General features: G+C 42.7%; 1 protein-coding gene across 1 annotated transcript; it reads left to right on the top strand.

Moving 5' to 3' along the window:
- The first annotated feature begins 1,598 nt into the window (after positions 1-1,598).
- Positions 1,599-14,788, top strand: LOC139722870 (monocarboxylate transporter 12-like). Its single transcript, XM_071634152.1, has 3 exons — positions 1,599-1,821; positions 13,662-14,245; positions 14,753-14,788. The coding sequence occupies exons 1-3, from the start codon at positions 1,599-1,601 to the stop codon at positions 14,786-14,788; spliced, it is 843 nt and encodes a 280-aa protein (XP_071490253.1).
- The last annotated feature ends 383 nt before the right edge of the window (positions 14,789-15,171 follow it).

The following is a 15,171-nucleotide window of genomic DNA, read 5'->3' as shown; positions in this document are numbered from 1 at the left end:
ACTGGACTTAATTCCCGCGCGCTTGGAAAAGTTCCGAATCTGCACTTTTGACGGTGGAATTTGGGATTTTCGATGGATTTTTGGAGGAGACTAAAGGACTTTCCTGTGGTGAATGAGTGTTACCGTATGTGAAATGATGTGATTTGCGTGTGATGTGACTGTAGAACCAAAGATCGTACACTTCAGTGTACGATCTTTGGTAGAACGCACTGGCTGGTGATAAAGGACACTGGCAATTAAGTGACCGAATTCTGGTGGATGACCGAATGCACAGTATGTTTACCCCGACTTTGTACAAGGCGTGGGTCTGCCGCCTTTGACGGCCCCTCTCTAGTTTCAAGTATGGTACATATATCTATTTGAAAATGCACAGAGTGCAGGCAAGACATACACTTGGGACTTGGTCTCTCATAACACAGCTACCAGAGTGATATTTCATTTCATAAATTGGATATAGAAAATAGTAAAGCCCTCTCTCGTTACCTTTCTCAGAATTACCAGACGAGAAACACATCTTACTTTCATTTTGACAATCCTCGAAAAAATAGTAAGATATCAAATAGTAAGGACCTCCCTCATCGCCTTGCTCAAAAAACCCGGACGAGAAACTACTTTCTTTTTTTACTTGGCCTTACCGTACTATGCAGTTGGTCAGGACCTTCACAAACGCCAACATACATTGTACTGATTAAATATGTGTGAGAATATGAAGGTATTAATCATAATATGTCCCAGAAACATCGCTGAACCAGCATACCTCAGTGCGCACCCATTAGGGCCTCTTTTTTGGCCTAAATTTCATATTTTTTGTATAAACTGATATTTCCGTATGAATTCTGAGTCATCAAACACAAAATTTCTAGCAGAGCCTATATATACTCCAAAACATTTTCTTTTGTTTTATGTTTGGTCCACTCTAAGAAAAAAAAATCAATAACCGGTACTGCTAATGTGTGGTATCGTCTCAGTTCTAAGTTATCCCGTTTATTAATACTTTTAGGAGGAAAAGAAATGCGCCTATTTATAAATTGCACCTCCTCAACGCTGTCATATCCCTCCCTCCCCCCCCCCCCCCCCACTCCACCAATCTGGATTAAGCAAACTTACTTTAACATGTTAAAGATACCATATGTATTTTTGTACATTCATGTAATGTAAGAAAGAACGCTTATGCTTTCTGTAAAAATATAACCGGGTATCCTCAAAAAGACAAATCAAATTTCTTTCGAAAAATATTGATTGTTGCGAACTATGTCACATGCGCCCGCAAAGTAATCATATGTTGAACGCATGTATCCCTGTTAAAATCCCTTCTACTTCCGTAAGATAAACAATTGAGTTGTGAGCATGCAAGATAATTATGTTTTTTCTTTGGCATGCGTAGTGTCAATCATTTACTTGAAATAAAGAAAAAGATAAAGGGTCAAAAGAAAAAGAAAGGTTGATACTCACACTTCTCTTCCATTCTGCAGAAATTAGGACCAAACAATAATTTGCCGACATGATACTTCGGGTTGTGATGCTGCTGACGTTCACTGTAACTCTGAGGTAATTTAAACCGATTTTCTCCTGAGAAAGCATATTGCGACTCGAGGAATATGAGTGCATCTACGAGTCGTAGTACGACGGCGAAACCGCAAGATTCAAAGGACCCATGGCGCTACGTTATCGTCCTTTCAAAATTCACAATCATGTTCCTGGATGCGGGACTGGCGAAATCCTTGGGAGTGTTGCTTCCAGTAATGATCACTCGCTACAACACCGACTACAAAACCATGGGGATGATATGTAGCATGCCGGCTACCCTAGCGTACTTTGCTGGTGGGTATTAGCTTTAAAATCAGTTCTACAACAACTGTTCTACAACGGTATGACAAGAACCTTTGCGGTTTCTCACGCTTTTACAAAGCCTCCCATTGTTGTTTAGCTATATCATAAGCATTTTAATGCATTTAGTTGTTAAATGGGGTCGTATGTACTAAATAATTATGCACAGTGTGAACATATTATTCTGATTGCCTTTTTTTCCAGTAAAAACAATGAATTTACCTGCGTCTAATCACACATAAACCAAATTTCTTTTGAACACGCACTGGTTACATTCGCAGGCGAATGTTTAAAAATGATCCAACGTTGTAAAAGCATCGTGACGGGTAAAATGTATACACTAGTGAAAATGGGGAGGGAAGATTTCGCTCTGTATCACAATGGATGTTAATCATGTATGAGGTGGATGTGGGTGTGCATGTGAGTGGATGTGGGTGAGAAAAACAAAGACTCGCTCGCGCAAAGGAGCAAACAAAAACATATTTTCTATTCTCTTCTGTGTGCCATCGAGATATATGAAAGGTACTTAATTCATTTGCATCAGTCAACCGTGCCGTCGATCCTTGACAGTCTCACTGCTACCATGTACCTCAAGTTCAAGTTGAGTTATTTCATTTCCGACAACTTCGTTCAACCTACCTTGCCACTACCACATACTCTCGATATAGACATCATAACGTGCAATGGGGTAGAAAGTGCCCGACCACACAACGATCAGTAGGCCTACATTATATCACGGTGCTATTTGGACTTTGCTCAGTACAAAAATAAATAAATAAATAAATAGTGTATGGCAAAGGTCGTTTTACGAAACTCTGGTAAGGCCGCAGTTCACTTTTTTTTTTGGTTTAATTCTTCTTCTTTTTTCGTTATCAGAACGAAACAAAATCCGCATCCACAACCTCAAGATAAGTATTTGTGCAACCCATGATACACAAACACGCGCGCTATGATACACACACACACACACACACCGCACGCACACGCAAATATACATATATGATAATATCCAAGAATATTTTTACGATACCAAACAAACACCTGTTGTTTATTTTTTTTCATCGAGTACTTTCCCTTCTCATTGGAGAAATATTACTCTCGATTATGAAAACGACAATGTCTGAGAATTTTCCCACTGCCTGCAGACGAAGAAAAGAAGAAGGTGGCCATATTGCTTGGGATATGAATGATTTGGCCCATACGTTTGAACTCAAAATATGTCTACAGCAATAAAAGAACGCCAAATATAGGAGCCCTTTAAGAGCCCTTTGAAATACATCTACACAAGAATGTTCCGCATCATACAGTGTCATAGCTGTCAGCATAGGCGTACCCAGGATTTTTTTAAGGGGGGTGTTCAGTGGCGTACCGTGGGTCAAAACATGGGGGGGGGGGGGCACCTCATGGAAGCAACATCAGAATTGCATAACTGTACAATTAAATGCGAGCGAGCTTGAAAATTTTGACATTTTACAGTCCCCAAACTGCCGTTTGTAGCTATATATAATAATATATGTATATATATATTTGCTTTGGAAATTAAGGGGGTTGCACCGGGTGCAACTGCTGGCAGTTGCTGGCAGTAACATCAGGAGAATTGCATAACGATTAAATGTGAGCGAGCGAAGCGAGCGAGCTTGATAATTTTGACATTTTACAGTCCCCAAACTGCCGTTTGTAGCTATATTTTTTCGCTTTGGAAATTAAGGGGAGGGGGAGCACCGGGCGCAACTGCTGGCAATTACTGACAGCAACATCAGGAGAATTGCATAACGATTAAATGCGAGCGAGCGAAGCGAGCGAGCTTGAAAATTTTGACATTTTACAGTCCCCAAACTGCCGTTTGTAGCTATATTTTTTCGCTTTGGAAATTAAGGGGAGGGGGCGCACCGGGCGCAACTGCTGGCAATTATTGACAGCAACATCAGGAGAATTGCATAACGATTAAATGCGAGCGAGCGAAGCGAGCGAGCTTGAAAATTTTGACATTTTACAGTCTCAAAACTGCCGTTTGTAGCTATATTTTTTCGCTTTGGAAATTAAGGGGAGGGGCGCACCGGGCGCAACTGCTGGCAATTATTGACAACAACATCAGGAGAATTGCATAACGGTTAAATGCGAGCGAGCGAGCTTGAAAATTTTGACATTTTACAGTCCCCAAACTGCCGTTTGTAGCTATATATAATAATATATGTATATATATATTTGCTTTGGAAATTAAGGGGGTTGCACCGGGTGCAACTGCTGGCAGTTGCTGGCAGTAACATCAGGAGAATTGCATAACGATTAAATGCGAGCGAGCGAAGCGAGCGAGCTTGATAATTTTGACATTTTACAGTCCCCAAACTGCCGTTTGTAGCTATATTTTTTCGCTTTGGAAATTAAGGGGAGGGGGAGCACCGGGCGCAACTGCTGGCAATTACTGACAGCAACATCAGGAGAATTGCATAACGATTAAATGCGAGCGAGCGAAGCGAGCGAGCTTGAAAAATTTGACATTTTACAGTCCCCAAACTGCCGTTTGTAGCTATATTTTTTCGCTTTGGAAATTAAGGGGAGGGGGCGCACCGGGCGCAACTGCTGGCAATTATTGACAGCAACATCAGGAGAATTGCATAACGATTAAATGCGAGCGAGCGAAGCGAGCGAGCTTGAAAATTTTGACATTTTACAGTCCCAAAACTGCCGTTTGTAGCTATATTTTTTCGCTTTGGAAATTAAGGGGAGGGGCGCACCGGGCGCAACTGCTGGCAATTATTGACAACAACATCAGGAGAATTGCATAACGGTTAAATGCGAGCGAGCGAGCTTGAAAATTTTGACATTTTACAGTCCCCAAACTGCCGTTTGTAGCTATATTTTTTCGCTTTGGAAATTAAGGGGAGGGGGCGCACCGGGCGCAACTGCTGGCAATTATTGACAGCAACATCAGGAGAATTGCATAACGATTAAATGCGAGCGAGCGAAGCGAGCGAGCTTGAAAATTTTGACATTTTACAGTCCCAAAACTGCCGTTTGTAGCTATATTTTTTCGCTTTGGAAATTAAGGGGAGGGGCGCACCGGGCGCAACTGCTGGCAATTATTGACAACAACATCAGGAGAATTGCATAACGGTTAAATGCGAGCGAGCGAGCTTGAAAATTTTGACATTTTACAGTCAAAAAACTGCCGTTTGTAGCTATATTTTTTCGCTTTGGAAATTAAGGGGAGGGGGCGCACCGGGCGCAACTGCTGGCAATTACTGACAGCAACATCAGGAGAATTGCATAACGATTAAATGCGAGCGAGCGAAGCGAGCGAGCTTGAAAATTTTGACATTTTACAGTCCCCAAACTGCCGTTTGTAGCTATATTTTTTCGCTTTGGAAATTAAGGGGAGGGGGCGCACCGGGCGCAACTGCTGGCAATTACTGACAGCAACATCAGGAGAATTGCATAACGATTAAATGCGAGCGAACGAAACGAGCGAGCTTGAAAATTTTGACATTTTACAGTCCAAAAACTGCCGTTTGTAGCTATATTTTTTCGCTTTGGAAATTAAGGGGAGGGGGCGCACCGGGCGTAATTGCTGCTGGCAATTACTGACAGCAACATCAGGAGAATTGCATAACGATTAAATGCGAGCGAGCGAAGCGAGCGAGCTTGAAAATTTTGACATTTTACAGTCCCCAAACTGCCGTTTGTAGCTATATTTTTTCGCTTTGGAAATTCGGGGGGGGGGGGGCGCACCGGGCGCAACTGCTAGCAATTACTGGCAGTAACATCAGGAGAATGGCATATAACGGTTAAATGCGAGCGAGCGAGGCGAGCGATCTTAAAAATTTTGACATTTTACCGTCCAAAAACTGTCGTATGTAGCTACATGTATATTTTTTCGCATTGGAGGGAGGGGGCGCCCGGTGCGCCCCCTGGATCCGCCACTGGTAGTCAAGGGTGTCGGTTTATGTTCATGATTGGGGGAGGTATGACCAGCGAGGGGGCGTCGAAGTGACCAAGCGGGAGAAGGATGTCCAAAATCTGTACTTTATATAGAGCATCCCCTAATTGGTTTGTGTTTGTGAGTGTGTGTGTTTCATATAGATGGAAAAGTTAGGAAATAGCCAAGGTCAAGTCTTATTATTGGCAATGCGAGGCATTTTAATATAGACTAGTATGTATAGCAACACTGCATAATCAATGATCAAGCTTTGATAGCAAATGTGTACAACCTATCAAACATCACATTGCGCAACATTGCAGCGACTCTTTTTGCCATTCCGATATTCTGAGTCACTGCGCACATCCTGCATGTATTCAAAATGCCAACCAGGAGTCACGCTGAATCACAATCTTTTGTCGACTCCGGGCTTTTTGAACAATGTTATACCTCTTTATTATGGTTAAAAGAAATCTTAGAAAAATATCTTTTTTTCTTGAACATTCTTTCATGTCGATTTCAAAAGCAGTTTACTAACCCTTGAATTACCATTTTCGTAGGTTTTTTTTCCCCTTGTTTCTTTTTTTTTACCAGCGGATTGGAGGGGGGGCACGTGCCCCCCCCCCCCCATGCCCCCGTAGTTACGCCACTGTTCCTAGACCTAGATATCTAGTGAATTTTAGGCGCAATAAAGTCATCCAACCACAATTTGTAGACTCACACTCAGTTATCTTTCAGTTTTAACTTTCAGTCATTGAAAAAATTCATATCTACTATTACTAAAGATTACCAAGTCCATGTGCTATTACTAATTACATTGAGTAGCAAGTAACTTGCTACTCCCAGAGCTTCCAGAGCTTGCTGCTTCCAGTAGGCTACTATACTGACTGTACTTGGTAGTCAGTGGCGTATCTAGGGAAAACGGCGCCCGGGGCAAGCGCGAAAATTGCGCCCCTAATTTCTGAAAAAGTGTTCAATCCCAACCCCATCCCGGCAGGGACTTAAAAAAAAGTCCTCATGATATGCTTTTTGAAGCACTTAAGAGGGGTCTTTTGAGGGTGATTGAAATGTAATAGGCAACCCTAAATTTTGATATATTTTGGCGAGCGAGCGCAGCAAGCTAGCCGAAATTTTTTATATTTCAGCTTTATACATAACATGGAATTCTTGTCATTTTTGGTTATTAAAGGACAAGTTCACCTTCATAAACATAAGAATTGAGAAAATGCAACAATATTAGTAGAACAAATCAGTGAAATTTTGAGGAAAATTGGACAATCGATGCAAAAGTTATGAATTTTTTAAATTTTTGTGTTGGAACCGCAGGATGAGGAGACTACTACAGCTTGTGAGTCATATGCGTACAACAGTATAAAGAAAATATAAAAGAAAATTCAACATATTTTCACTTTTTTCGCATAATGAAAGAGCAATTGACTTGCCTCTTTCTAAAGGCAGGGGGGAATAATATTACCCATAACATTTATCGGTAACGAGTCAGGGGAATGTGTACTTTTTTCAAAAGATGGAATTTTGTGAAATTCTCTTTATATTTTCCTTATATTGTTGTACGCATGTGACATCTAAGTTATTCATACACTGCAGTAGTCTTCTCATCCAGCGGGTACTGCACAAAAACTTCAAAAATTCATAACTTTTGAACGGATTGTCTGATTTTCCTCAAACTTTCAATGATGTGTTCTACTAATATTGCTACATTCTCTCAATCCTTATGTTTATGAAGGTGAACTTGTCCTTTAAATCTTCGAATTACAATTCTAACTATAGTGACGGCCTTATAGATAACAATTTATACCAACAGTGTCCAACCCCATCCCGGTAGGGACTTAACAAAAGTCCACATGATATGCTTTTTCAAGCACTTAGAAGGGGTCTTTTGAGGGTGATTTAAATGTAATAGATATTGAAGAATTTTGGCGAGCGAGTGCAGCGAGCGAGCCGAAAATTTTTGTATTTCAGCTTACAAAACATGGAATTCTTGTCATTTTTGGTTATTTAATCTTCGAATGACAATTCTAATCAAGATATAGTGACGGTCTTATAGATAACGATTTATACCAGCAGTGTTCAACCCCAATCCCATCCCGGTAGGGACTTTAAAAAGTCCACTTGATATGCTTTTCGAGCACTTAAAAGGGTTTTTGTGAGGGGTGATATAAAATCTGATAAATTTTGATAAATTTTGGCGAGCGAGCGCAGCGAGCGAGCCGACAATTTTTGTATTTCACCTTGCAAAACATGGAATTCTTGTCATTTTCTGGTTATTAAATCTTACAATTCTAATCAAGATATAGTGACGGCTTCATAGATAACGATTTATGCCAACAAACTAAGGACTTGGAAAAATATTCTAAATTACTACGAGTGAGTGAGCCGAAATTTTTATATTTCCACGTCATCACTACGTTTTGTTCTTCTTATTTTTTTTTTGATAAATTTTGGCGAGCGGGCGCAGCGAGTGAGCCGAAAATTTTTATATTTCAGCGTTACAAAACATGGAATTAATGTTTTGTTTTCATCTTGTTTGATTTGGTTTTCTGCCCCCTCCCCCCCCCCCCCCCCCATTCTCCTTCCCCCCGTCAGGGCGAGGGTTTTTTTTTTCTTCTTCTTCTTCTTCTTCTTTTTTTCTTCGTCGGTTTTTTTTTTTCTTCTTCTTCTTTTTCTCGTTTTTTTTTCACGTGCCCCCCTTGCCCCCCCCCCCCCCTAGATACGCCACCATGGCCACTGTTGGTAGTTGATACTACTAACTTAGCATGCAATGTGCCTATAATAGGCTGCAGCGCAGCATGCATTGTACACACATAATATTATGCATCATATACAATTTACGGTACCGCGTACGGTATAATACCGGTAAACGCTGAACATTATGCGCAATGTACGTGTATCTCCGCGATTCGGTCAGAAAGCAAAGCAGGGATCGGGAATGTCTACTGTTTGCGCGTCAGCTTCGCGCGCGGTGCGGTAACGTAGTATTAACACGTACTGTACACGAGTTCTTTAGTGCGTATATTATGTAACTCCATAATGTGTCATCGTCCACACAAACATTAAGATAAAACAAGGAAGAGAGAGAGAGAAAATGAACACAAAAGAAAGGAAAGGCGGAATTCAAAACGGAAATAAAAGCGGTAAAGACAGCTTTTGTTTCATTTGTCAACATCTAAACATTGCTGAAGAGGGGTGTTGAACAGCTCAAACACCTCCCTTTTGCCCAAGGGAGGTGTTTGAACACCTCAAACACCCCCCTTTTGGCAAAGGGGGGTGTTTGAACACCCAAAACACCCCCCTCGGTACGCCCTTGGCTGTCAGTGATGGTACACACTGCGACCTCGTCCAATTCATCACGCTTGAGCGCTCCCCACCCACAAGGTGTTTCCAACTTCTTTGTGGTGGCGACGATTAGGGGACAATAGCACGGACGACAGGGTTGTTCAGGGACACTTTTTTTTGTTATTATCCATTGTTCCATATTCCACATTTTCATACAAATCGTACATTTCATTTGATTTCGAAAAATAAGTTAAACATGTTGTATTACTCGGAATGCCCGAAATAAATAGAGAAGAACACAATAGTAAGATATGTGCCTGGTCCTTACTGCGCGTTCACTGCGCGTTCAATATGCAAGAAGTATTCTTAGATCAAGTCGTTATTGAATATTCCCACATCTCCCCAAAGCTTATTATCAACAGTCCAGAGTTCCATGAAACTCTGAATACATATTTCACAATTCAAAATATAGCCAAAGAAGGATCCGTTTTAAAAGTTCACTGATATTTTCCTTGAATGTATTCTTCCATTCTGAGTCCAGTCCTGTTTTTAATTTCACTTTTACACCCCCCCCCCCTCCCCACAATATTGCCCAACATAGACAAACTCTTCGGTGGTTTTTACAAGTCCTCCGGATCTTGTTCGCGTCTTCGTGACAGCTCTTGTTGGTGAGGTCCCTTGCTGGCTCAGGCTGGTCTGCTTGGTAGGCTGCTGGGTATCTGGCTCAGCAAAAATGATCAGGGCTTCCTGGCTCGTCACTGGAAGACTCTGGCACTCTGGTCATCTTCGCTTGACCCTGGGTGGTAATCAGCGTCAGGCGATGTGGAATTGTACCATGGTTGGACATGGTAGGATCTTGGTTGTTGAGCTTTCTGAGTGATTTTCCTGTAGCGAGACTGATCGCGGATCCTGACCGAATCCCTAGATCATGTAGCTGTGGAAGGGCACGTGAGTCATGACGTCTGTTGTAGGTTATCATGTGATCTAACCGGTACTTCTCCTCCTTTTCTCTCACAGATTTCAGGTCCTGCTGTTGTACTCGTGGCAGCAGCATGTGTGGTAATTACATAGGGACCTGGGTCTTCAGTCTCCTTCCGATAAGAAGTTAACCAGGAGCTAGCCTGTGTTTTGGAGTGGAGGCACTCGACAGCTGAGAATGGCTAACTGGATGTCATCGTTTTTAGTCAGCAGTGCTTTTACCATGCAAACTCCTCTCTCTGCTTCACCATTTGCTTACGGGTACCTTGGAAAACTGGTAGTATGGACAAATTCAAACTCTTCGCAGCAAGCTTTCTGATGTTCTCGTGAGCAAATTGTGGACCATTGTCTGTTACTATACAAGGTCTGGAATCCTTCAGCGAAGAAATCGTTGCTGGTACTGTCTGACCTTGTAGTTGTTTGTCTTCAATCCACCTTGAGTATAGTAGTCGACTACTATCAGGAATGTATTACCTTTGTGTTCGAACAATTGAGTCCATTACAAGACATTGTCATGTCCTGGAAGGAAAGAACGAGGTCATCAAAGACTCGTGGACTTGTTATAGCCTCTCAAGGATATTGAGTCTTTGCAGAGATCTCGGAATGACCAATCTTTCATCATAGACCGGCAAGTCATCTAATACCACACTCGAGTGTCCTCTCGGCTCATAGAAGTGTTTCAGGATAGGGTTGTGTGGCATAGTCTGGCCATGCCTTGGTACAGTAGTCTCTGACTTTTCCACATGCTTCATCCGTTTTTAGTGCTTTTCTGATTTCATGTATAGTCTTTGCACTGTTACTGGTAGGTTGGTGGTTGATGTTGACGCACATGATTCGACCTCCTCTATGAAACTGATAACATCACTTCTTCCTGGTCTCTCTACTGGTGCTCGGGACAAGATGTCAGCTAAGGTCTGTTTACCAGGCCCGGAACATACCAGGGACCGCGGAATGTTTTTCAGTGAGGAGGGGAGGGGGGGGGGGGGGAGGTTTCAAGGTCAACATCCCGCCCCCGCTTAGACGGACCGGCGAAGCCAGGATTTGATCGGGGGGAGGGGGGGTGGGGGTGAGGGCAGTTACTTTGCGAGGGAGCGAAATGAACATTTATGGGAGAAATTTCATAACTCGACAATGTGGTTCTGCCACTAAACCGCTCCGACTGTGCTGTATTATTCATCCAGGTACATGCGCTGCAGCTTGGCATGGCAACACGAATGGTGTGGTTTCCCCACGATTCTCTGCTCCCATGGGAGTGAAAAAACGAAAAACATCAAAGGACGCAATATTGTCCGCAGCATCCGTAACTGTCCGTAAATGTCCGTAAACGGACGTAAGTGTTGTGATACGTTAAATTGCAGTTAACTTCGGATACTTACAGTGGACGCAAGTGAACGCAAATGGACGGGAGGTGTTTTTTTTGCGGATGGTTGCGTCCAAGTTACGGATAGTTACGTTCAGTTACGGATAGTGAGGCTTACGTTCAGTTAAGTTTGCTTGCTTAAGTTTGCATCCGTGGAGTCCCTCCGCGAAATTTTGAACATTTCAAAATTTCGCAGGCTTCACGCCGTCATTTGCGTTTCTTTACGGATTAGTTACGGACAGCTTAAATACGTCTGCATACGACCTTGCGGATACCTGCGTCCACGCTGCGTCCAATCATCCGTATCTCTTCGCGGCGGACGTAACCCATCGTAAGGCACTGTGTGACTGGCACATTACATAGAATATCATGAACGCTGTTAAGCAATCAAACAGAAAATCATGCCCACGAGGGTGTACATAAGGGGTATTATCCTCCCACATGAAGGTGATCTTACATTCTCAGACCTGAAATTCAGCGATCTTGTGCAAACTTTTGGTGTGCAATACTTGCAGTATTTTCTATACCTGCCCCCCCCCCCAAAAAAAAAAATATGATAATAATGGAAATAAATAGTTTTTGTTGTTTTTTTTTTTTCAGGGAAGGTTTGATAGCTTAATCCCGGCATTTGGCTCTTATCATCATCTGTGTATGTACAAAGTCTAATGAGGTAGATGGGGAGGGTGTGGGAGTGGGATGTCCCCTCCCGCTCGACGGAGCTTTTGCGTTTTTAGAATTGAAATGAAGTGATCTGAAGCACACTTTTTGTTAGAAATTCCGAAATTGTCATTCCCCAATATGTAGGAGAACAATCAATGGGAGGGTGGCAAGATACCCCTTCCATATTCGAAGGAGTTTTTTGGGTTGTTTTTTTTTTTTTCGTTTTTAGAATTGAAATTCAACAATCTGGCGCACACCTCTGCGTAGAATATCTGGAAATTTGTCAATCAGAGAAGCGTAGCAGGTCTCTGGAAGCAGACAAAGCAGGATTAAATGGGAAGATATAAGCCAATTTCGGTCTGACGAGCATGTAAAAAAGGTTACGCAGCGTTGTAACGATATGCTCAATTTTCGCGAAAATCGTGTCATGAGATGTGCGAGACTTGAGAGTAATATTCAGCAAGCGGCGTTGTCCAATAGTTCTTGCGGTGGAATGGTCGAGGAAAATGCCCGGCTGTTTTAGGGTTAAGCAATCGGTAGGCAACTGAAATCTCTTGAAAGGAGGGGTCTCCCCCAAAAAGCGGTGGAGTTGGCAAGTATGGAGTAAAACAATAATCTTGTTTATACACCCGCGTGTGCGTAGTGCTGAGAAAATAACAAATAAACCGCGTATACTTTCTGCGTTCTTCGAAAGGCTTTTCCTGTTCCTGCGCCCCCACTGCATATCGCTGCGTATAATCAGGGAGGTGGGAAGAGAATATAGAGAGCTTTATATTTTGGCGACGCGGACTTTCAGGGGGGGGGGGGAAACTGTTCTGCGCATGCGCAAAATTGCTTAACGAAATCAATCATGTATCGTTTTCATGGTCGGCTCTGGGCCATTCTAGCGTCCGCTAAAATTCACGACGCAGACGCAGACAGCAATTATTATGAGGGCACCCTTTTACTGCATCCTCGCGTAATCTAAAGCTACTTTGTAACACGACGCAATGGAGACAGGAAACGTCCGTGTCGCAAGTCTTAAGTTCCCTATTAAAAAAGTGTGGGCGCGAAATTCTTGTTACAAAACACGTGATGCAATATAACTAATCTTAACGCATATTATAGTTGATCAATTTATCCTAATGTTTTAAAAGTAACTGCTGTTGAATTATTTCCCTTCACAGCCCCATTTGCGCACTTGTTGATGAAGGTTGTAAATGTTCGGACCTTGACGGTTTTGGGTGGTTTCCTGTTTGCTGTTCCTGTCCTATGTGTACCATTCGTCGATTCGACCATTCTACTGGGAATTCTGACGTCAACAACAGGTAACTGCTTCGACAATAAATTCATACGAGTTGATATAGGCCTGTTTGTAGATCTAAAGAGAACTATCCGTAGGGAAGGGGGGGGGGGGGTGGCGGGACCACTGAACATCAACATACCCATATTTCATCCTGAGGGGGAGGGGCGGGAGAAGAATGCCAGTGACCCTGTTCACCTCTGATCCCTTCCGAAATCGGCAGCCCCAGAACAACGTGTATTGTAAATTCACCTAAACCTTCATCAACATTCCATTTTCAAATGCTTGAAATAATCGACACAGTCATTTTCCTTTTTCTTATTTTCCCCTCATTTCCTGTAAAGGTTTTGGATTGGCGATGTTACACTTCCCCCACTACGTGGCACTATATGACTACTTTCCAGTTTCGTTTGTCTTCTACAACACAATGACTCTCTTCGGTCTAACACTAGGAGCTTTTTGTCTACCTGTCGTCGTTGAGAGATCGTTAGAAGCCTACGGGGAGAGCGGTGCATTCCTCATCCTCGGCGGGATATGTCTCAATACTGTCGCGTGCGGAGCTGTGGTCCGACCTCCAACGGACCTCTCCGGGTTGAAACAGAAGGAAGAGGAGATGAAGCGAGAAGGGCATCTGACAGAGGACTCAACAGCATCAAGCCTCACGACAAATTCTGTGCAAAACATGGAAACGTCGTCGGGCTGTGCAAGGTCATTCGTTAACAAACTGACATCCTTAATCTTTGTGTCTGAGCCTGAGTTCACACTTGTTACACCAGCCATCTTCTTGACAAGTTACGTCCTGTATGCTTGGATGCTTTTCCTTGTGCCTCAAGCAGAATGGCTTGGCATTGAGCCCTCTCGCGCTGTGTTTCTCTCTAGCATCGCAGGCATCAGCGGCATCTTCGGACGATTACTCTTTCTCATCCTGGTACGCTTGAATTTAAACCCTAACCTCATTTTCGCCCATTGCTGTTTCATTTGTTCAGTATCATTTTTCGTTTTTACCTTGAAAGCGACATACGTCTATCAGGCCGTCAATGCCTCTATTCAGGGCTTCGTCGTGTTTATTCTTGACTCCCTCCCGTACACCTTAACGACGAAGACAGTAAGACGTCAGGAGCATCTTTCTACAGCCTTTACCGCCCAGTTGGTAATATTTGGTTCTGGTGCCCTCTTCGGTGATCTACTTTCAGGTACTCTAACACCTATCAAGCCTAATTGTTGCCATCCATATTCAGGGGCGGATGGGGGGGGGGGGGGCAGGAGGGCGGGCGGGGGGGGGGGGTAGGGGAGGGCGCAATGATATGTCAAAGTCACATTTTAGGCCTAACCTCATTTTGCAATCCTCGTGATCATGCCGATGTATTTGATGGTTTTACCCTATGTCGAAGGTGCTGAATCCAAATGTAGATGATGCAACTCTTGGGTCCTTCAGAGTCTTGAGATGTTCACAATAGCCGCCAAAGTCTGAAATGTTTATGTTTACAGGCCTAAATGGTGAAAAATATAGACGCATAAACGAAGTTTTACAGTATTTTCATGGTGCTGAATCTGAATCTGGATGATGGAGCTTTTGCATTTCTTGAAGATTCTGAGGTAGTCAATATGGCAACCCAAAATCGGAAATCCTCTTAATTCTTCTTTAATTTCCTGTTATAATGAAAAATTGAAAGGATTTGATGGATGCAGCAGATTGCATGGAGGCTTAATCTGAATAGGGATATGGATTTTTTTTTTTTTGTATCCCTGAGGTTTGGAGAAATCGAAAATGTCGCCAAAAATTAAAATTTCAATGTTAAGTATTTCCGTATGAATGTTAAAAAAAAAAGAATGATAATAAATTGATGGTTAACC

Source organism: Diadema antillarum, unplaced genomic scaffold (assembly GCF_040938485.1).
Source record: "Diadema antillarum isolate AM-2024a unplaced genomic scaffold, OU_Dant_1.0 scf00000174, whole genome shotgun sequence".
NCBI classification, from domain to species: Eukaryota; Metazoa; Echinodermata; class Echinoidea; order Diadematoida; family Diadematidae; genus Diadema; species Diadema antillarum.
The sequence above is the reverse complement of the archived record's forward strand: the minus strand, read 5'-3'. Positions and strand labels throughout refer to the sequence as shown.

Bases quoted from the DNA above. Each gene is read 5' to 3' on its own strand.
- LOC139722870 (XM_071634152.1), top strand. From the start codon at position 1,599: ATGAGTGCATCTACGAGTCGTAGTACGACGGCGAAACCGCAAGATTCA. The intron at 1,822-13,661 runs GTGGGTATTAGC...TTTCCTGTAAAG, and splicing joins TACCCTAGCGTACTTTGCTG to GTTTTGGATTGGCGATGTTA. The intron at 14,246-14,752 runs GTACGCTTGAAT...TGGGTCCTTCAG, and splicing joins GATTACTCTTTCTCATCCTG to AGTCTTGAGATGTTCACAAT.